The 21,957-nt window shown below is 37.2% G+C and overlaps 1 protein-coding gene across 1 annotated transcript; it reads left to right on the top strand.

Moving 5' to 3' along the window:
• Window positions 1-50: 50 nt before the first annotated feature.
• On the top strand, window positions 51-20,799 carry Ap5m1 (adaptor related protein complex 5 subunit mu 1). The gene is made up of 8 exons (XM_048361742.1): window positions 51-337; window positions 4,595-5,240; window positions 10,714-10,941; window positions 12,751-12,890; window positions 13,948-14,033; window positions 14,108-14,226; window positions 16,873-16,969; window positions 20,551-20,799. The coding sequence occupies exons 1-8, from the start codon at window positions 264-266 to the stop codon at window positions 20,631-20,633; spliced, it is 1,473 nt and encodes a 490-aa protein (XP_048217699.1). The 5' UTR covers window positions 51-263; the 3' UTR covers window positions 20,634-20,799.
• The last annotated feature ends 1,158 nt before the right edge of the window (window positions 20,800-21,957 follow it).

A 21,957-nucleotide genomic window follows, 5' to 3' on the forward strand; every position in this document is an offset into this window, starting at 1 on the left:
ACTTTAGTCCTCTCGGGCCACCATCCCGGAAGTAGAAATTCGAGGAAGAACGAGACCGGGATTGCTGGGGGAAAATCGGCAAGTTTCTCAAGGTTCTCGCTGCGGATTCTTACAACTTTGAGTGACGTGTCCGGACCCGGAGGCACTCGGAGGTTTAAATACCTCTGGAGAGCCTGTGTGCCGCGCGGGACCGAACCCAGGGAAGTGTTGGTGGAGTCGGTCTGTGGAAGCCGTCTGACGGGAGCTGATGCCCGAGGCCCACGATGGCCCAGCGGGCTGTATGGCTCATTCGCCAGGAACCGGGGACTCCACCTTGCGGCACCGTCAGATTCTCCAGGTGAATGCAGGTCTGAGACCTCAGGGATGCTGGGTCAAGGGATGGAGGATGGAGCATGTTGGTTGCTGTACTGTAGCCCAGATCTACCACGAATAAGCCATTGAATGCCTTTGGGCATGTTACTTCACCTGTTTTGCCCGTAAAGGTGGAAATTTTAATAGACTCTACCTCACCTTGTGGTAAGATGTAAGTAAGTTGGTACCTGGCACGTATGAAGTATTTCATGCCTCTCCCCCCCCCCCCGCCCCCCAGAGTTGTGTCTTAAAATTAACTCCATGGATGCAGGCTGAAGAAAGGAAAGGGGGGGGGCGAATTAGGATTATCAAACTATATTGATAAAAGTCTTTTTCAAAAACATCTTAAATTCATTCTTCTGAAAAATCGTTACTCGGCAGAATAACCATTATCAATGTATATGTTTACTAAAAATCGCCATCATTTACATGTAGTTCCTAGTTGTTGAGATAATAGGAAGACGTGGGAAACATTGAATTGCAATCACTTTTTCCTTTGATGTAAATGATCTTGTCCCACTTCAAGAATTTGGTATAGTTCATCAAAATGGGCTGTATGTACATAACTATTAAATAACTTATAAAATGTAGATAGTAATTTGCTTCACCTTTCATACTCAGTGGTCCCTGGCTAGTTCTTTCCCTCCTCCTACCTAACAAGTCATTCTTCCCTGAAGAAAGCCCTATGGTACGGTTGAATGGAAGAGAGATGGAAGCAGATAAAAAAATAAGTGCAAGTTTAAATGTAAAATGATTGACAATGCAGGTATGGAAAAAAAATCCTGTCTTTGCAACCCAAACAGTTTTGTTACTGAAGGCATCAGAGTTGCAGTTAATCATTTTCCTCTAGGATACCTAGCTTGCATTTGTTCCTATTGGACCTCAGGACACTTTGTCAGTTTCATTGGTCCCTCCCATTTTACTTACTCTACTATAGTTGCCTATTTCTAATCTCACAGGTTAATCTTACACTACTTTATTTTATCCTGTTATTTGTGTGTTTGCATATACATTTTTCAAGGGCTGGGGATATAGCCTAGTGGCAAGAGTGCCTGCCTCGGATACACGAGGCCCTAGGTTCGATTCCCCAGCACCACATATACAGAAAACGGCCAGAAGCGGCGCTGTGGCTCAAGTGGCAGAGTTGCTAGCCTTGAGCGGGAAGAAGCCTGGGACGGTGCTCAGGCCCTGAGTCCAAGGCCCAGGACTGGCCAAAAAAAAAAAAAGCATATACATTTTTCAAGTTACATAATTAAAGGTGCTTTAATTATGAGGCTTCATAATTAAAATTCATTCTTTTCTTACATTTGGAAAGAATGCAAGACTTTCATTCCCTTTTTTTACATTTTTCAGATTTCTCAACTCTAACTCTAAGAAGCACCTATGTTACTTTGTGCTCATGAACAACAGCACTATCCAATGGAATTTTCTACACTGGTGGAAAAGGGAAATGTTTTAAATTTATTCTGTAAAATACAAGTAAGCATGAGTGGCTGTTGAGGGTTTTTTTGGATTGTGGCTGGTGTAACTGAGGAACCCAGTTAGCTTTAATTTTAAATACCACATGTGCCTAGTTTCCACCATATTGGACTGCAAATCTAGGCCATTTTTTCAGTGTACTCTGTAGTACTCCATGTTTTGCTGTCTCTTTTTACCCGTCTCTTTTCCTTAGTGCCTTCCTCCTACCCATCAGAACAATTGCTATGTAGATTATACTCACATAGGCCCATGAGATATAACTATACCAATTTGACTAAATACTACCAGATAATTCATTAGCTCCTCAGAATACTGATTGTACCCATCAGTACACTGGCCAATAGATACTGAGGGTTCCTGTATCTCTCTTCTTTGCTGTCACTTAATCTAATTTTTACCAGTGAAGGACATTTAGTTGTGTAGCAGTGTTTGTTAGTCCTTTGTATATCCTCTTCTGTAAATTAACTATACAAGTGCTCTTTTTTTCCTTTAAAAGTTTTTTCTTGTTTTTCATGTTTTTCCTTGTTGATTTGTAAAAGTTTATTGTGTGTGTTTTTATATTAGTGCATGTCATTTTAGATGTGCCAGCTACTTTCTTTTAACTTATCAATAACTTTTATGTTACCCACACATAAATAAAATCGTGTGTGTGTGTAGATTCTAGGGCTTAAACTCCAGGCCTCACACGTTCCCTATGTTTTCTGAGTTCTTTTTTCAATCACAGCTGGTGCTTTGAGCTATGCCATGCCTCCCCTTCTTGCTACTTAATTGGAGATAGAGTCCTGAAATTTTATCTTCTTGGTCTGGCTTTGAACTGGAATACTCAGATCTACTTAATAGATAGAACTGTAGGTGTGAGTCACTGGTGCCTGGCAAAGTAGCAGTTTTGATACAATCAAAACAGTTTTTTTTTTTTTCCAGTACCACCAAAAACCCTACTCTTAAATCCCAAATCTTACCACATTATTTTATCTATTGTATTTAGGTCTTCAATTCATCTGTGTTATTCCTTTATTAAATGGGAATCTTAATGGGGTATTAAATGGGAATCTTACATACTTTTCTCTAGACTGTGTGTCACTTTCACTATTATCATCCAAGCTTTATCTTTATTGGCTATGTGAACCCTGCTTGCTGCGCTCAAATAATTCATATCTCTGTTACTGATACTGTATTACTCAACAAATGAGTAAGGTTACATTATTTTCAGAATTCTGACCTCTTGAGACTGGTATTAGGGCTAATCAGATCTACATTGGCCATTATTTAAGATTTAAGAAGGCATATGGTCTTACCACAACAAAACTTGGTTTAAAAATTAAATTCTGGCTTAAATTTGCTGTCCAGATACGAATAGTATCAGCTTAAGCCTGGTATAGGTTAGTATTGTACCCGTAGTTATAGGCCCATTTAAGGTTTGACTGTTGTTGGGGGAAAAAAAACCTAGAATAAAATTTGGGATGACAAGTCATCCAATAAAATATTTATTGAACACATATGAGGTCATTATTTCAGGTTCCAAATGAGCGTCTTTATTTTATAATTAACCTGGAAACTTTTACCCTTAAGAGTTTATCCTCCAGGTGATAAGAATGAGATAGGTCACTAATAGTGTCCGAGTTAATTCTTCCCCTTTTTCTCTCAGGAAACTATATTAGAATTTAAATGAGGGGAATTTACTCAAACTCATACCTTTGAATACATTTTTTTTAAGTATTAGCAAACATCAATATTTGTGAAAAGCATTGTTTTAGGGAAGTACATTTCTGGCCCCTTGATTAAAAAAAAAACAAAACAGCTGATTTGTTGCCACCCATTTCATCTATTTTCTTTTCTTTCCTTTTCATTATTTTTTATGCTGGAGATTGTGCATGCTAAGCACATGCTATATCACTGAGCTTGGACCATCTCCCTTTTATTTGCTTTACAAATAAGAAAATAGCTTAGGAAAATTAGATGATTTACTCAAAAGTTAATAGCTAATATTTTTCTAGACTTTGAAGTGGAGGGTGAAGGAATAGGGAAGGGTATTTTTTTCAAACTGAGAAGCAGATTTCTGTACAGGAACAAAAGCATCTTCTGTTACATTTCTAAGGAGACAAGATAAATTAGTAACTTAATGTTCTGTTGGGAGGCAGCAAGCCATAAAGAATTACAGATTTTGTTTTATTACCTCCTAGTATCTCCCAGGACTGTAGAGATAAATCATTGTTTCTAACTTGTTCTTGTTAATATTTGGCAGGAAGACTTAATGTACCTGATACTTTAAAAGTAAAACAAGGCATTCTCTTTTAAAAGTATCATCTCAATTAATGAATCCAAATCAGAAGCTTAAAGTGAACCACAACTTTGGTTCTGCTGTTCTAAGAAGGAATCAAAAGAAAAACGAAAATCTTATGGATGACTGAAGTGGTCTGGATACATACATACCCCTTGCCTACCAAGAGGAAATCCGCAAGACTAAAAAACAAAAATTTGGGATTTGAATCACATACTCTTACCTATTTAAAAAATTAAATAACTAAGTTGAATTAGCATTGCTTATAATAGATGATACTTTATCATTTGAGGTAATATTCTAAATATGAAATACCTGTAGTAGAAACTTAACATGTAATATATTTTTTGGTCGCTGGCATTTCTTGGTATATGTATTTGTTGTCTGTTTTGTGGTTGCTACTATTTGCCTTGTGGTATAGGGCTATTTTTAAATTCATGGGGTTTTTTCTCCTTTCTTTTTAACGTTTTTGTTTTTCTATTGCAGACGATACCCTACTGTTGAAAAACGAGCAAAAGTCTTCAATGGAGCAAGTTATGTGCCCGTACCCGAAGATAGTCTCTTTCTTAAAGCACTTCTCTTTGAATTTAGATTATTAGATGATGATAAGGACTTTATGGAGAGTCGGGATAGTTGTTCACACATCAATAAAATATCCATCTATGGACTTCCAGTAGGAGGTCAAGAACTCTGGCCAGTAGTTGCTTTTCTGAGGAATGGCATGATATATGCCAGTTTGCCACTAGTTGAACAAACTCTGTCTCCGGCTCCACCAATAATTAGCATTAGTGGAATTTCTCAAGGCTTGGAACTTCTTTTTGGGATACAAGATTTTCTTTCCTCTGGTCAGAAAAATGACACTGAGCTACATACAAGATTGAGTCAGTTACCTGACTTGCTTCTTCAGGCTTGTCCATTTGGTACTTTATTAGATGCTAACTTACAGAATTCATTGGATAATATTAATTTTGCTTCAGTGACTCCACTCCCAAAACAGCCAGCTTGGAAAGCTGGAACATACAAAGGAAAACCACAGGTTTCTATTTCTATAACTGAAAAGGTAAAATCCATGCAGTATGATAAACAGGATGTAGCAGACACATGGCAAGTTGTTGGAGCAGTCATTTGCAAGGTGAGATATTTTTCCTCAGGTATTTGCTTTATCATGCCTTTCCCCCCCCCCCCCCCCCCCCCCCCCAGTTCTGGGCCTTGGACTCAGGGCCTGAGCACTGTCCCTGGCTTCTCTTTGCTCAAGGCTAGCACTCTGCCTCTTGAGCCACAGCGCCACTTCTGGCCGTTTTCTATATATGTGGTGCTGGGGAATCTAACCCAGGGCTTCAGGTATACGAGGCAAGTACTCTTACCACTAGGCCATATTCCCAGCCTTATGCCATTTTAACATATAAAGAAAGGGAAAATTTGCAGCTTTTATTTTACAGTATTAAATGGCATGCTTGATTTTGTCTTTAGTCTGAAATGTTATTATTATTATTTTTTTTTGGCCACAGTGCCACTTCTGGCCGTTTTCTCTATATGTGGTGCTGGGGAATCGAACCCAGGGCCTCATGTATACAAGGCAAGCACTCTTGCCACTAGGCCATATCCCCAGCCCCTGAAATGTTATATTTTTAACTATTGGTGTGTAATAAATTCTTCCATTACTCTAAAATAAGCATTACTATCCTTATGGTTTCTATGAGTCAAAATTACAGGAGCAGCTTAGCTAGGAACTTCTAGTATAGAGTCTCAAGATCACAGTTAAGATTTTGGTTGGAGCTATAGTTATCTGAAGGTTTGACTGAGGCTAAGAGATCAACTTGGAAGATAATCCACACAAACAGCTGGCAAGTTGGTGCTGGTTATTGGAGGAGGCCTCTGTTCCTTTCCACGTGAACTTCTCTAAGTGCTACTTAAGTGTTCTTGCAACTTGATGACTGGCTTTTCTCAGGGCAGATGATGTGGTCGGAAGAAGAAAGAGAAGGAAGTTGAATCAGAAGCTATTTTATTAGTTAGAAAAATCACACGGCATCATCAGTTGTACAGCTTTCTATCCATTAGATGTGAGTCACTACGTCTGCTCACATTTATTAGATGTACCTTCTAAAAAGACTGTCAGAATTTGTGAGCATATTTATATCACCACATCCATTTCCCATTTTCTCTAGTGAGTGAAATTGACAGACCCTCTGACATAATATGCTAAAAATCCTTTTGAAGGGCTATTGTTTTATTTAAACAAGCCCAAAGGTTAACATAGAATTCTCTGACTTAAAGTTAGAAAGTTGGAAAAAATTATTCATTTCATGTTACATAACGACCAAAATATCCTTCAAGGTACCTTCTATGTTTATTTGTTAATATTATTCTATTTCTTTTGCTCTTCATACTTTAAACTTTTTGAATTTCAAGTTTAATATTGAGTATGTATAAATGTTATGTATAAAAATAGATTTTGCAAACAAAGAATTAGCATACTCTTAACAGGGAAAATAGGTGTCTCTTTTCTTTTCCTACCCATCATAATGACAGTAACCTAAAAGGTTTTATCTATGTTTAACTTGTATACATTCCTCTTAATCATTCTATTAGTGATTAGCCAAAAATGGCTCTAAAATTATAGATTATATCATTCATAAGTGTTAAGTAATTGAATTTGTTTATACTTTAAGTGTGTTACCTCTCAACTCTAGTTTGTTGCTATATAAACTTGATTCCTGGTACAAATTACCATAATGGAGAACTTCCTTCCTTTTAAAAAAAATAGGGAACAAAGGAAACAATGTTTTCAGTTATACATAGTAACATGACTTATAGCCAAGCATTTTAAAGTATTTCAAGGCCATTTATTGTGCAGGCCATTGAGCCTTGGCACCAGTGGCTCATGCCTGCAATCCTAGCTAGCTACTCAGAAGCCAGAAGTGGCGCTGTGGCTCAAGTGGAAGAGTGCTAGCCTTGAGCACAAAGATGCTCAGGGACAGGTCCCAGGCCCTGAGTTCAAGGTCCAGGAACGGAGGGGAAAAAAAAACACCAAAAACTGATTAATCAAAAATCTTTGGACTCAGTCTGAGGATGTAACTGAGTGGTAGAGCCCTAACCTAATATTTTTGAGTGAATTCAATCCCCAGAACCACCTATCAAAAGAAGGGAAAGGTAGGAAGGTGAAGAAGAGATAAGTAAAGGGGAAGGAAGGAGTGAGAGGGAACACAATGAGTATGAATGACTTTGCATATGATAGTTCTAGTTCTTAACCTACTGCTGATTTTCTTTGTGGCCACAGAAAAGTCATACAACTTTATGCATCTTTTATCATTTTAAACTGATGTCATTCTTAGAGGCCTTAAGTTATCATTCCTTATTTTAAGGTCCAGATTTGCTTATGCCGGAAGAGTTTAACGTAGATATGTCCTAGAATAGCAATCCTCATTACAGTAAATGGCTGCTTTGGTAACTTTAGTGCCTAAATAGTAGGAAATTTGTTAGAGGGTTCCATATGATGTTGTTTCTAAACCTATTGCAATGACAAGGAAACGTAACGAGCACAAAATTTAATAGCACTTTCCAGTAAATGTTGATTTATATTATCTCCGTAAGTGTAGAAAATAAAACTAATTTTATTCTTATGCTGCACGTAAAAAGGATAAAGTAGCAAACATTTAAAAACTGAAATACACTTTTTTGTGTTTTTAGTAACATTATTGGACATTTTCATTATCAAATGTGATTGATTCTATTGTAATTATAACCAGAAGACCTTTGTTTTTTCCTTCCTTTTCTTTTTTGTGCCAGACCTGGGACTTGAACTCAAAACTTGGTGCTGTTCCAGAGCTTGTTTTGCTCAAGCCACTTAAGCCACAGCTTTACCTTCAACTTTTTAGACTAATTGGAGACAAGAGTCTCACATACTTTCCTGCCCGGGACTGGCTTTGAATCTTGTTCCCCAAATCTTACCCTCCTGAGTAGCTAGGATTACAGGTGGGAGCCACTGGTACCCAGCCAAAAGACTTCTGTAAGGCACTAATTGTACCTAGTACAGTGGATAATGTTTGCTTGCTCTGTAAGTGCTTCCATGTACAGCTGATGCATTCATGAATTAACACATGTTCAGTATGAGGTATAAATGCTGAAACATGAAACTAGTATTGAAACGAAAGATAGGATTCATAATTAGAAAAGAATAAAGCTCCACAAATATTTTAGTACCTCTTGTGCATAACTGCAGTTGGAACTAGAAATACAGAGAAAAATACAACAATTCTTGCTTGCAGAGAACCTAAAGCAAATTAAATATGGCTTATTTGGTGGATAATCAGTGCATGGTGCGGACTGTGTATGTTGATACTGCATTTGAAACTAATCCTAAATTGCAGCCTTCTAACTATTCTCTCACAACTTCATTCTAGAAGTAGGAAAAAATATAGTATGTATGGGGCTGGGGATATAGCCTAGTGGCAAGAGTGCTTGTCTCGTATACATAAAGCCCTGGGTTCAATTCCTCAGCACCACATATATAGAAAAGACCAGAAGTGGCAATATGGCTCAAGTGGCAGAGTGCTAGCCTTAAGCAAAAAAAAAAAAAAGAGGGGCTGGGGATATAGCCTAGTGGCAAGAGTGCCTGCCTCGGATACACGAGGCCCTAGGTTCGATTCCCCAGCACCACATATACAGAAAACGGCCAGAAGCGGCGCTGTGGCTCAAGTGGCAGAGTGCCAGCCTTGAGCGGGAAGAGGCCAGGGACAGTGCTCAGGCCCTGAGTCCAAGGCCCAGGACTGGCCAAAAAAAAAAAAAAAAAGAAACCTGGGACAGTGCTCAGGCCCTGAGTCCAAGCTCCAGGACTGGCAAAATAAATAAATAAAATAAAAATAAAGTTTAAAAAAATAGTATGTATAATATGTGGAGAAAGCAGAGTTTACAGGGAAGTCAGAGAAAATGCTGCATCTATCTGTTACAACCTAACAGCAGAAATTGAAGGAGAGGTCTGTTGATGTGCTTTATCTGCACAGTATGGGCTTTAACATAGATGCATGGGGAGAGTTCTCTGAAGTTGCCTGTCTTCTATTATTCTCAAGAATAATGGTTCTATATGTCAGAAAGTGACAGTAAAGAACATGGGCTTAGGCTGGGAATATGGCCTAGTGGTAAAGTGCTCACCTCGTATGCATGAAGCCCTGGGTTCGATTCCTCAGCACCATATATATAGAAAAAAGCCGGAAGTGGCGCTGTGGCTCAAGAGGCAGAGTGCTAGCCTTGAGCAAAAAAAAGCCAGGGAGAATGCTCAGGCCCTGAGTCCACGCCCCAGGACTGACAGCCAAACCAAAACAAGGACATAGGCCTACACAAATCATCGAATGAACTAGACATTAATAAAACTATGTAAAAAATACATAATAGCTGGAAAGACCACCACATGTCAACATGTATTTGGAGGTATTAATATGAATTTTTTAAGAACTGTAGAATTCCCATTATGTCTACAGCATAATTTGTAGGGTACAAGATTAAAAAGTTAGGGGCTGGGAGTATGACCTAGTGGCAAGAGTTCTAGCCTCATGAAGCCCTGGGTTCAGTGCCTCAGCACCACATATATAGAAAAGGCCAGACGTGGCGCTGTGGCCCAAGTGGTAGAGGGCTGCCTTGAACAAAAAGAAGCCAGGGACAGTGCTCAGGCCCTGAGTCCCAGCCCCAGGACTAGCAAAAAAAAAAAAAAGATTAAAAAGTTAGATGGGAGCCAAACAATGAAAGGCTTTAAAAAAACAATACACAGGGCTGGGAATATGGCCTAGTGGCAAGAGTGCTTGCCTGGTGTACATGAAACCCTAGGTTTGATTCCTCAGCACCACATATATAGGAAAGGCCAGAAGTGGCGCTGTGGCTCAAGTTGGCAGAGTGCTAGCCTTGAGCAAAAAGAAGCCAGGGACAGTGCTCAGGCCTGAGTCCTAAGCCCCAGGACTGGCGGAAAAAAAAAAAAAAATTACCCAATGAAAAGTGAAAAGTCTTTTTTTTGCAGGGGGTGGGGCGTGGCCCTAGTCCTGAGGCTTGAACTCTGGCCTTATGTGCTGTCATTGAGCTCTTTTTGCTCAAAGCTAGCACTCTACCACTTGAGCCACAGCACCAGTTCCAGATTTTTCTGTGATTTAATAGGGATAAGAGTCTCACAGACTTTCCTGCTTGGGCTGGCTTCAAACTGCAGTCCTCAAATCTCAGCCTCTTGAGTAGTTAGGATTATAGGCATGAGCCACCACTGCCCCAGTGAAATGTTTTAAACATGGATACAATAAAAAAAATTATTATTCTTTAAGATAGCTCTAGCATTGATAAATAATGGATTGACTAGAAGAAAGTAAGCCTAGACATATTTATAGGACCATGACAAATTGTAAAGGCCCATACAGATGTTGCAAAGGGAGTAAAGAGTGGATTTGAAATGTCTTTTTAAGAAGCTTATAGTTAAGCATAGGAGTCTAAAGTCTCTGGCCAGTTCTTGGCTAAGAGTGTGGTATAATGGTTAAACAGAAAAGCACAAAGCAGAGAAAAGTAAACTTAAGTTGGGAGGAATGACTGATAAACAGGTATATGCTTCTCAGATCTCATTTCTGTTTATGTTGCAGTGTGATTTGGAAGGAATCATGCCAAATGTTACTGTCAGCTTGAGTCTCCCCACCAATGGATCTCCACTTCAAGATATCCTAGTTCATCCTTGTGTAACTTCTCTCGATTCTGCCATGCTGACTGCTAGTAGTATTGATGCAATGGATGATTCTGCTTTTAGTGGGCCTTATAAATTTCCATTCACTCCACCTTTAGAATCATTCAACTTATGCTACTATACTTCCCAGGTAAACAAGCATAAGAAAGTTGCTGGTATGTTTAAACTATTCATAAGCAAATCATTTGTACTCTTGGAAGTCTGTTTCTTTTTAATATTCCCTAAAAAGTCCATGGTCACATGAAAGATCCTGTTAAGATTTAGTCGTAGTTTTAATTATAAACATGAACTAACACTAATCCAAAGAAAATCTTAGTAACAAATATATTAGTAGCTATTTATTGCTTATTGAATAAATGCTGTGTCAGATATGGTCTTAGACCCAGGTGTATTTTCTCCAACACTTTGAATGAATCTTAACTTGGGTATTTCTTTTTTTTTAATTTAATTTTATTGTCAAGGTGATGTACAGAGGGGTTAGAGTTATATCCATATAAGGTATTAAGTACATTCCTTGTCAAACCTGTTACCTCCTCCCTCATTTATTGTTTTTCTTTTTTTTTTTTTTGGCCAGTCCTGGGCCTTGAACTCAGGGCCTGAGCACTGTCCCTGGCTTCTTCCCGCTCAAGGCTAGCACTCTGCCACTTGAGCCACAGCGCCGCTTCTGGCCGTTTTCTGTATATGTGGTGCTGGGGAATCGAACCTAGGGCCTCGTGTATCCGAAGCAGGCACTCTTGCCACTAGGCTATGTCCCCAGCCCCTCCTCCCTCATTTATAACTTGGGTATTTCTAGTCTCAATTTTCACTTGAAGTCTCAGGGTCATATGACTGATAAATAGAAGAGTCAGATTTTCCAGATTCCCAAGCCCAACATGTTTCTATACAACCATACCATTTGTTTCTTTTTTATCTTTTTCCATTTGTTTCTTTTTTCTGGTTTTCACTCAATAGGTTAGAAAGACTTACACTAGTTTAAGTAGAGGTAATTAATTTTTATTACTATCAGTCAAGAAGAAAGTAGGCCCAGATCATGTCAGAACTAGAACCAGAAAGCTAAAATCATTATGTACTCAAGCTCCAATTATCTCATTGCTGCTTCTCATTCTTCTCTTTCAGCTGAGTTCCGCTGATTGCCTATAACTTTACAGTTCTGGGGCCTACCTTGTAGAAAAGAATCTTTGTCTTACTTCAAATGAACCAATAGCAATGATTGATTTGCACCAGCCTACATATTTCCCCTTCAACCACTTTTTTGATGACCAACCAAATAAAGCATACCTGAGCTAGGTGGTAAGGAAATGGGAGGGAGTACAGTCACAGAATAGAAAAGGATCAGCAGGGAATAGGCAGAAAGGCAGTGATCAATATGTGTAGCACATGCCCTATTTTGCAATTCTGAGAACATGTAAGATAAAAACTTGGAACAAGAATATACTGTGTCCTTTAAGCTACTTTTCTTATCTCTGAGAACAGGAAGAATCTCTGCCCTTAAAATGAATGTAGAGGGCTGGGAATATGGCCTAGTGGCAGAGTGCTTGCCTCATATACACTGAAGCCCTGCGTTCGATTCCTCGGCACTACATATATAGAAAAAGCCAGAAGTGGCACTGTGGCTCAAGTGGTAGAGTGCTAGCCTTGAGCAAAAAGAAGCCAGAGACAGTGCTCAGGCCCTGAGTTCAAGCCCCAGGACTAGCAAAAAAAAAAAATGTAGATCCTTATTGCTATTATCAAAACAACTTAGAGTAACTAAATGCCTGAAATATATTACACATAATATGTATGTCTTCCATATAGCATAATCTGTTTATAATGTATCTATACATATACAATGTAAGCAGATATGTATTACTACAGTGTATAATACTGCAATCACAGTTGGTATTTTAGGCCCATATTTAAAAAGTGAGAGAATTATATAAAATTTTGTGTTGGTTTTCAGGTCCCTGTTCCACCAATTTTGGGTTTTTATCAAATGAAAGAAGAAGAAGTACAACTAAAATTAACAGTTACTTTAAAACTTCATGAAAGTGTGAAAAATAATTTTGAATTCTGTGAAGCTCATATACCCTTTTACAATAGGTAGGAATAAATAACATGATATCAGTTTCTAGCTTCCTATTGCAACATGATAAATTATTTTTTAACCTTATTTTTAAAATTATTTTTTTCAAATGAATACTAACACTGAATCAAAATTAGTAATAAAAATAATGTGCACTACTTTAAATGTGTCTTCATTTTTCTGGTTGAACTTTCTAATAAGTCAATTCCAACCATCACCAGCCTAGTAATTTTCCAGTTGTAAGATTATGTTCTCACAAGATCTCTTTTAAATTTATATTGCAGCATAGTCTTTTCAAAGTATACTTAGGACTGTGGGCCAAAGCCAGCTTAGACAGGAAGTCCACAAGACTCTTCTCCAAAAAGTACCACAAGGCTTGAAGTGGAGCTAGTGGTAGATCACTAACTGGACTTGAGCAAAAAAATCTCAGGGACAGCATCCAGGCCTTAAGTTCAAGCCTCAGGATCAAGCACAAAAAAAAGGGGGGGGGGGGGGAATGCTTAAATATATACTAAAATCATACTATTTTACTGTTGAACCAACCCATGTGACTTTTAATAGTTTTATGATTTCATAATTGTCTTTAGTAATAATCAAATGCATATCATTGGTATAAATGGTTATGTAATTTCTGGTAGTTGAGGTATATATTCATTCTATTCTGCAAACTAGAGTGCAGATCAGCATTTCTGCTGGTAGATCACTAACTGGCCTTGAGCAAAAAATCTCAGGGACAGCATCCAGGCCTTAAGTTCAAGCCTCAGGATCAAGCACAGAAAAAAAAGCGGGGGAGGGTGCTTAAGTATATACTAAAATCATACTTTTAGTGTTAAATCCACCCATGTGACTATTAATAGTTTTGTGATTTCATAATTGTCTTTAGTAATAATCAAATGTATATCATTAGTATAAATGTTTAATTTCTGGTAGTTCTGAGGTGTATATTCATTCTATTCTGCAAACTAGAGTGCAGATCAGCATTTCTGCTGCCCTTGTATTAAGTAATAGTTACCAGATTGACTTAAATCTCATATAACTTAAATCTAAGATTTCTTTTTTTTCCTATTTTTTTAGAGGTCCAATCACACATTTGGAATACAAAGTTAGTTTTGGCCAGCTTGATGTATTTCGAGAGAAAAGCTTATTGGTCTGGACTATTGGTGAGACGAGTTTGTTTACTGATTTTCTTCCATTTGTTGTAGAATCTAATTAATTTAGAATTTGATGCTTGTAGGCCAGAAGTTCCCCAAATCAATGGAAATTAGTCTTTCTGGAACTGTAACTTTTGGATCCAAGAGCCATGATAAACAACCATTTGACCACATTTGTATTGGCACAACAGCATATGTAAAGGTAAACCTAATTATATGACTTATTATGTTTGAAGTTCTTCCTTTGTTTCTAAATTTCCTCTAGATTTTTTATATTTTCTAGAAATTTGTTTTAAATTTTATGCTTTATATCTGGCATGGTCCTTTTTAAAGTTGTTTTGCTTCTTTTGGCTTAGTACTAGTTTTTTTTCTTCTATTTTCCTTAAAGTTTACATTAAGTGTAATTTACATAACTCAACTTAAATTACCTACCTAGTTAACTTGAGATTTGTATTTGTCTCTGAGGATATTCCAGTAATCCACATCAGTAATTGGTGAGTGCTAATTGCTTTTGGTGTGTCAAGAAAAAGTGAGCACTTCTGGCCAAGGTAGTCAAAGAAAGATGGAGTTAAAGCAAACATGTAAGACTTGATGTGTAGTTTAAATTTAGAACATAGAGTTATTTTAGTCTTTTATTCCTTTGGTAGATTTTTTTTTTTTTTTTTGGCCAGTCCTGGGCCTTGGACTCAGGGCCTGAGCACTGTCCCTGGCTTCTTCCCGCTCAAGGCTAGCACTCTGCCACCTGAGCCACAGCGCCCCTTCTGGCCGTTTTCCATATATGTGGTGCTGGGGAATCGAACTGAGAGCTTCATGTGTAGGAGGCAAGCACACTAAGCCATATTCCCAGTCCCCTTTGGTAGATATTTTACTATTTCTAAAAGAATGGAGTAGCATCTCACAGAAAGATATGTAATAAATATTAATCCACAATGAATAAGTGAAAAAATAGAGACAGCAAAAGCATTTTATAGATACATTACTATTGCAGATGGAAGTTAATACATTGATACTTAACTAGAATAGTGTCAGCATAAAGAGAAAGAAAGGGACTGCTGTAGAACTATGATGAAGGTGAATTCTTGGTCACTAATATATGAACAAGAAATTGTTACTAGTCAGGATGGTGCTGTTCAAAAAGTATGTAATTTAACCTGGACTTGAAACTCAAGGAGAACAGAGACTGTATGAATTTCGTTATTATATCCCAGTCCATTACCTAGCACATAAATATTTCCTAAATGAGTGAATATATTTGGGTGAAAGGTATTGATGTGAAGGGAGTTGGGAAGTAGCAAGCTTCATATATTGTTGCAGGTAATAATAGCATACCTCAGTGTAAAGTCCTGTAGTAGCCAACTACCTAAAGCTTGATTCACAAGTGAGATTTAAGAGTTATCACAGGGAAGAAATAGGTAAGATCACTTTTTTTAATGGAGAAACAATTCAGAATAACGATTTAGTAAGGCACACTGAGTGATTAGAAAGGAAAATAGAATGCTGTCGGAGAAACCAGACATGACATTGAAATCCATCCATAAAAGCAACTTGGTGAAGTAATACCAAAATCAGAAAGACACTGGTGATTATTTTTCCTGTCAGCTTCAGCCAGTTCTATCAATAGTATGGAAATCAATTTTTCTATATGTAACTTCAAGCACTGAGAAGTAAACCAAACAAGAACAAACTCCTTACTATCAGAAATTATGTACATAACAGCAGTTAAAAAAAATGTTGCTGAAGTCTAAGATGTATATTCTGTACATGTGACCAGCTAATTTGGCAATTGAAAAGAACATTTTTACAAAATGGGATAATCCCCAACGTATGATACTGTAACCTCTCTGTACATCAGTTTGATAATAAAAATTTGAGGAAAAAAAAAAAAGGGATAATCTGGCAGGTACAAGAAAAGAAAGCATAGAGTTGGGGTTGTAGCTCAGTGATAGAGCACTTACCTAGCATTCATAAGACCCTGAGTTTAGTACCCAGCAATGCAAAAAAAGAAAATTTGAGGATCTTGCAAATCAGGAGCATTTAGCCAGACATGAGGAGAGCCACAGTAAAAATAGTCTGCAACTCTAAAACATGGGCCTTTTCATAGTTCTGTGTGCCCCTTGTGTCTGAGAGGTACTCTTGACACCATCCCTTCAAAGAAAGTCATAAGAATACCATGCTACCAATGAAATTCAGGAAGGATAGATCACATTTTAGAAAAGTTTTTGAAGGGCAGGAGAAATTTCTAATCTCAAAAGTTCAATTTTAGTTTTCTGGAAAATGAAGTAGAATAGCTTATTGCTTCCACCCCTAAAATATGCTGATGTCTCTGTTTTAGTAATTACATTCCTATCTTGTTATACTAAAAGGTAAAAGAATTGTGCCTAAAAAAAAAAATTAAAAAAGAATTGTGCCTGTAAAAGAATTGTGACCTGAAATAATATTGCAATCAAATAGCCCTAGGGGTATTCTAAGCAGTATAGTGGAAGACATGCCAACTTTTATACTCTGTCAGGTCTGAGTTCAGATGCCATCTCTGTTGCTTACATTTTAGAAGCTAATTGCTTCCTTCAAGGAACCTTATTTTTCCCTTCTGTATAATGAGGATGCCTTGTTATGTGGATTAGAGTCCACACTCTTCTAGTGCCTGGTAACTATCTGTTAAGTACTTCGTAATGGCAGTTTTACAAAGAAATGGCCCAGGGCAAAGGAAAGAAGTATGCATGTACAACATCCAGTTGAACTTTGTGAACTATGTCAACTAAATTCCCTAAATTTGTGTCAGGGCAAAAATGTAACCGTGATTTTTAACAAATAATCACCTCGATTCTGTACATTCCTCTCATTTTTTTAGCTTCATTTTAGGATCCTGGATTATACACTCACAGGATGTTATGTTGATCAGCATTCAGTTCAAGTTTTTGGGTCAGGAAAACCAAAAATAAGTGCACGTAAGTTTTGCAAATTCAAATTAACTTAATGGAATTGAAGTGGTGGTATATTTTTGCCCGAATTAAAATGTGACAGAATTTAGAGATTGGAAGAGTAATCCTAATTTATAAAAATTCTGTTCTGCATTGTGTGACCTTTATGTTACCCTGTACCTTCTCTTTTTTTTTTTTTTAAAAAAAAGGGCAGTCACCAATGCCTCATGCCTGTAATCATAGCTAATCAGGAGTTGAGAAAATAAGGATTGTGATTTGAAGTCACCCTGTGCAGAAAAAGAAACAGGGCTGGAATTGTTCAAGTGATAGAGCAAAGCCTATCATGGGCAAGGCTGGAGTTGAAACCTCAGTACTGCCGCCCAAAATAAGTCAATGAGCAAGGACTGGATAGGAATGTTTTAGTATAAAGTTAGATTTCCTTTGCTCTGATCACAATAAACTTTTCTATTCAAAAATGATTCACAGAAATTTTATTATTGGACAGATAAGGATCTGACTTAGCTCTAATATTTTATTGGCAACATAGCTTTGGGCAAATTAGTGAGCTTCTTGAAAATTTATTTTCCCATCTATAGAGTTAGAATAAGATTTAATAAGAAGGTCTTGATCAAGCACTTAGGATGGTGCTTAGCCTAGATTCAATAGATGTCACATATAATTATTACTTAAATTTTTAAATAATTTTTAGTAAATGTTATCAGTAAATATTATATAGTACCATTTCTGTTCTGCCAATATGTAGACAATAAAGAGATGGTTTCCCTATCTTCATTAACTTTCTTGATTGTAAAAAGATTTCAAAAACCATACTCACACACATATAAATATATATATAATATAAAAGTATAGCAAAGTCAAAGTCAGAATTCATAAATGAACTTAAAATTATTTAATTCAGATTAGATACATATAGGTGACATGCCAAAAGTAAACCCTTATTTAAATAAGCTTTTTACTCTTCTTCCTTTTTTTTTTCTTAGCATCAGTGCTAAGAATCAAACCCAGAGTCTCATGCATAATGAGCAAGTGCTCTACCACTTCATCCCAGTCCCTAAAATCCAGCAGGGTATAACACAATTCTGTACTGGAATTATAAGCAATCTCTTGTAAATAGCAGTAGTTAATTCTGTATAATATCAAAATAAGCCAGTATCCTTTACCTCTCCAAACTTACTTTCCCTGTTTCTTCTTAGACAGTTTGTTTTTAAATTAATTCATGAAAAGATATTAATAGCATATATATACTATATATACACTTATGTGTATACATATATGTGTGTGTGTGTGTGTGTATGTGTGTATATCTATGCTCCCCCTTTAATAGTACTAGGAATTAAACTGAGGGCCTTGTGCTTACTAGGCAGATGCCTTACAATTTGCACCATTTCCTTGGTGTTTTTGCTTTACTTTTCAAATCTGGTGACACTTTTATTCATCAGCCAACCTGAACTACAGTCCTCATATTTTGCATCTCCTAAATAGCTGAGACAACAGGGCATGCCACCAGGCCCAGCTTTTTTCTTTTTTTTTTTTTTTTTTTTTTTTTTTTGTATTTTAAATCTTTTTTTTTTTTTTCTCAAATTTTTATTTTCAAACTGACGTACAGAGAGGTTACAGTATCATACGTTGGGCGTTGGATACATTTCTTGTACTGTTTGGGCCCAGCTTTTTTCATTGATTACAAACATGAGCCTCTGTGTCTAGCAGTATACTGTGTGTTTTTGTCTTTTAAGGAAGCTGTAATACTGAATAATCAGTGGTTTTGTCTATACCAACAGGTCAATATTTTAGATTGTCTATGAAGAATATATTGTCTCTTTATGTAGTAACTAAATTATTTTTAGGCATTTTACTAGTATTAGCTGTAATTTTCAGACAGCTTTACACAAAATGTGAAGTTTCAGTGATACACTAGCTTTTTAATAGCAAGAATGTACCTACTTCTTTTTTTGTTCTTTATGAGTAAGGTCTTGCTATGGAGCTCAGCCTGGCATCAAACTCATCATCTTCCTTCAGCATCCCACATGCTGGTATTAAAAGTGTTCACCACCACATATAGCCTGTGCCTACTTCTTAATATGATACAGTGAATAATAATGCTCCTGGGATCATTATGACCAATCTCTTATTTCCTTCCTCTGTTTATTTTGGGACTTGACTGACATTCTGTGCAACTATGGATGACCTTTGTTTTGACCTCATCTTGACAGTAAAAACCAAACTCACAGTCTACAATTCAGTTGATAGTTTAGAAATAATGCATTTTAATGGTAATAGCTAGCATTTAGTATTTCCTATGTTCCAGACAAGATTTCTATAGATTTTTTTTAAGGGGGGGGTGTATGTTCCAGTCCTAGGGCTTGAACTCAGGGTCAGGGCCTGAGCCTGTCCATGAGCTTATTTGCTCCAAGTTAGCAATACCACTTGAGCCACCGCTCCACTTCAGGAAGGCTGTTTAGTAGCTAATTGGAGATCTATCTTACAGGCTTTCCTCCTTGCTGGTCTCCTGAGTAGCTAGGCGTATAAGCATGAGCCATCAGCACCTGGCTTCTGTGTATTTTTATTAAAACAGCATTCTATGTAAGTGTTATGTCCATTTTATGGACAGAGTCACTAATGGAACATGTTATAACCTATAACTCTAGGGTTCTGTAGCTAGTAAATGGCAGAACTAGGAGTCAAACTAAAGCGGTCTTTTGTGGAATATGTTCAGCCAGCAGTATGTTATGTTGTCTCTCGGTGGTACCAGGTTGTCAAACTCAAACTAAGCTGAACAAGAAAGGTCAAAATTCTATTTCTGTATGCTGTTAGGAACAAGAAAGTTATGAAAGGCTGAATTGGATATTGGTGATACATACAATAAGAAGAATGTACATGTTATGTGTCCCAATTCCAACTGAGCATTATTATCTCAATTTTATATATCTGAAACATTTAGTTCAAAGAGGCTGCTATTTATCCAGAGTTACAAAGACATTTAAACAGAATGCTTAAGTTAGATCAGAACTATAAGAAGCAACTAACAAAGCAACTTTACAGTATTACTAAAAAGTTGAATGCTGATTTGCAAGACCAGAAGCAAGTTAAAAGGGGGGCAGAAGGAAGCCTTCAGAAAGGAAACTAATAAACCATCTTAAATGCTTTTCAATTAATGTAATGATTCACAAAAAAGAGGGCTGGGGATTTAGCTCAGTGGAAGAGTGCCTGCCTGGCAAATGCAAGGCCCTGATTTCGGTCCTCAGCTCTGGAAAAAAAGAAAAGGGAAAAAAAACCTCACAAAAAAGAATTTAGGGAAAATGCAAGGGGAAAAAATTAAGAGACTTGGCATAAGGGGTTATTTCATATTAGCTCAAAGATGAATTGTTCAGATATTTAAGAAGTCATTTATTGTCAGGGACCGAGACCTGCGGGTCGGGACAATTTATTAGAGTGGTAAAAATTTGATAAGGTGAAATTAAAATGAGTATTGAAAGTATTACCATGAAATATTGTTTTCCACACTTCAAAGTCATGGATTTGCTGTCTTGTTGAAGTTAAGCTAACGTGAAATATTTTTGTCATTAATTTCCTTTCTTTTTTGTTTTTAGGACGGAAACTAATTTCTTCTGATTATTACATCTGGAATTCTAAAGCCCCTGCTCCAGTAACATATGGATCATTGTTATTGTAATTTTCTCATTTTTAAATGGGATTTGTATAGTGGTAACATAGCTTAAGTAGAATCATACTTAATCATAGTCATTGTCTTTAAACCTGTATTTGGAAAATCTGACTGAAAAAATGTCATTAATGATTTAGTTATAAAAATACTCATATTTAATGTGTTTTGTCTGATACAGTGTGAAAGAATATTTTAAAGGCTAATGCCTCCATTTTTTGTTACACTTGGATGTTGTGTCACTGTGATCCAGAACAAAAATTTAAAGCGATTCATTTTGGCTTATTTTAGACAAGTATGGGGTCAACATGTTCCTGAGGCAGACATTACTAATCAATCACAGACATTTCTCTATAATAAACTTTCCTTGGTAAGAGGCCAGGCTTCTCAGTGCACAGCTTTAGGCAGCCATTCCAATGCATTGCAGTTTTATGCAAGACAAAAAGTCTTACCTAAACTTGATTAGTCTTAGTATAGTGTACTGTTATAGAGTACTAGAGACAAGGTTAAAAACAGCCCCAACACTGGTGGCTCTCACCTGTAATCCTAGCTACTCCAGAAGCTGAGATCTGAGGATAGCAGTTCAAAGGCAAGGATCTTCTCAGGAAAGACCATGAAACTGAAAACTGAAAGTGGATCTGTGGCTCAAAATGATAGAGCTCCAGCCTTGGGCAAAAAGGCTGAGGGACAGCGCCCAGGCCCTGAATTCAAGCCCCACAACTTAAATAAGTAGTAAAACTGTGAATCTTTTTAAAAGATAGCCAGTGAAAACAAAGAAAAAATATTCAATTAATCTTGTTTTTAAATCAGATCTATTGATAAATAAAGAATCCACAATTCTGTTGAAGGTTTTGATCTCTGTTCCAGAGCTTTTCATTTTTGCTTTTTAATTTATTTTTTGCCAGTCCTGGGCCTTGGACTCAGGGCCTGAGCACTGTCCCTGGCTTCTTTTTGCTCAAGGCTAACACTCTGCCACTTAGCTACAGTGCCACTTCTGGCCATTTTCTATATATGTGGTGCTGGGGAGTCGATCCCAGGGCTTCATGTATATGAGGCGAGCACTCTTGACACTAGGCCATATTCTCAGCCCCCTGAGCTTTGTTGTTGTTGTTCAAGTCGAGCGCTCTACCACTTAAGCCACAGCTCGACTTCCAGATTTTTTTGGTAATTTTGTGAGGATAAAAGAATCTCAGGCTCTCCTGTGCTGGCTGGTTTCAAACCAAGATACTCAGGTCTCAGCCTCCTGAGTAGCTAGAATTACAGATGTGAGCCACCAGTACCCAGCTTTTCTTCTCTCTCTTTCTCTCTCTCTCTCTCTCCCCCTCTTTTTTTCTTT

The sequence above is a fragment of the Perognathus longimembris genome, chromosome 14, assembly GCF_023159225.1.
Source record: "Perognathus longimembris pacificus isolate PPM17 chromosome 14, ASM2315922v1, whole genome shotgun sequence".
Taxonomy (NCBI): domain Eukaryota; kingdom Metazoa; phylum Chordata; class Mammalia; order Rodentia; family Heteromyidae; genus Perognathus; species Perognathus longimembris.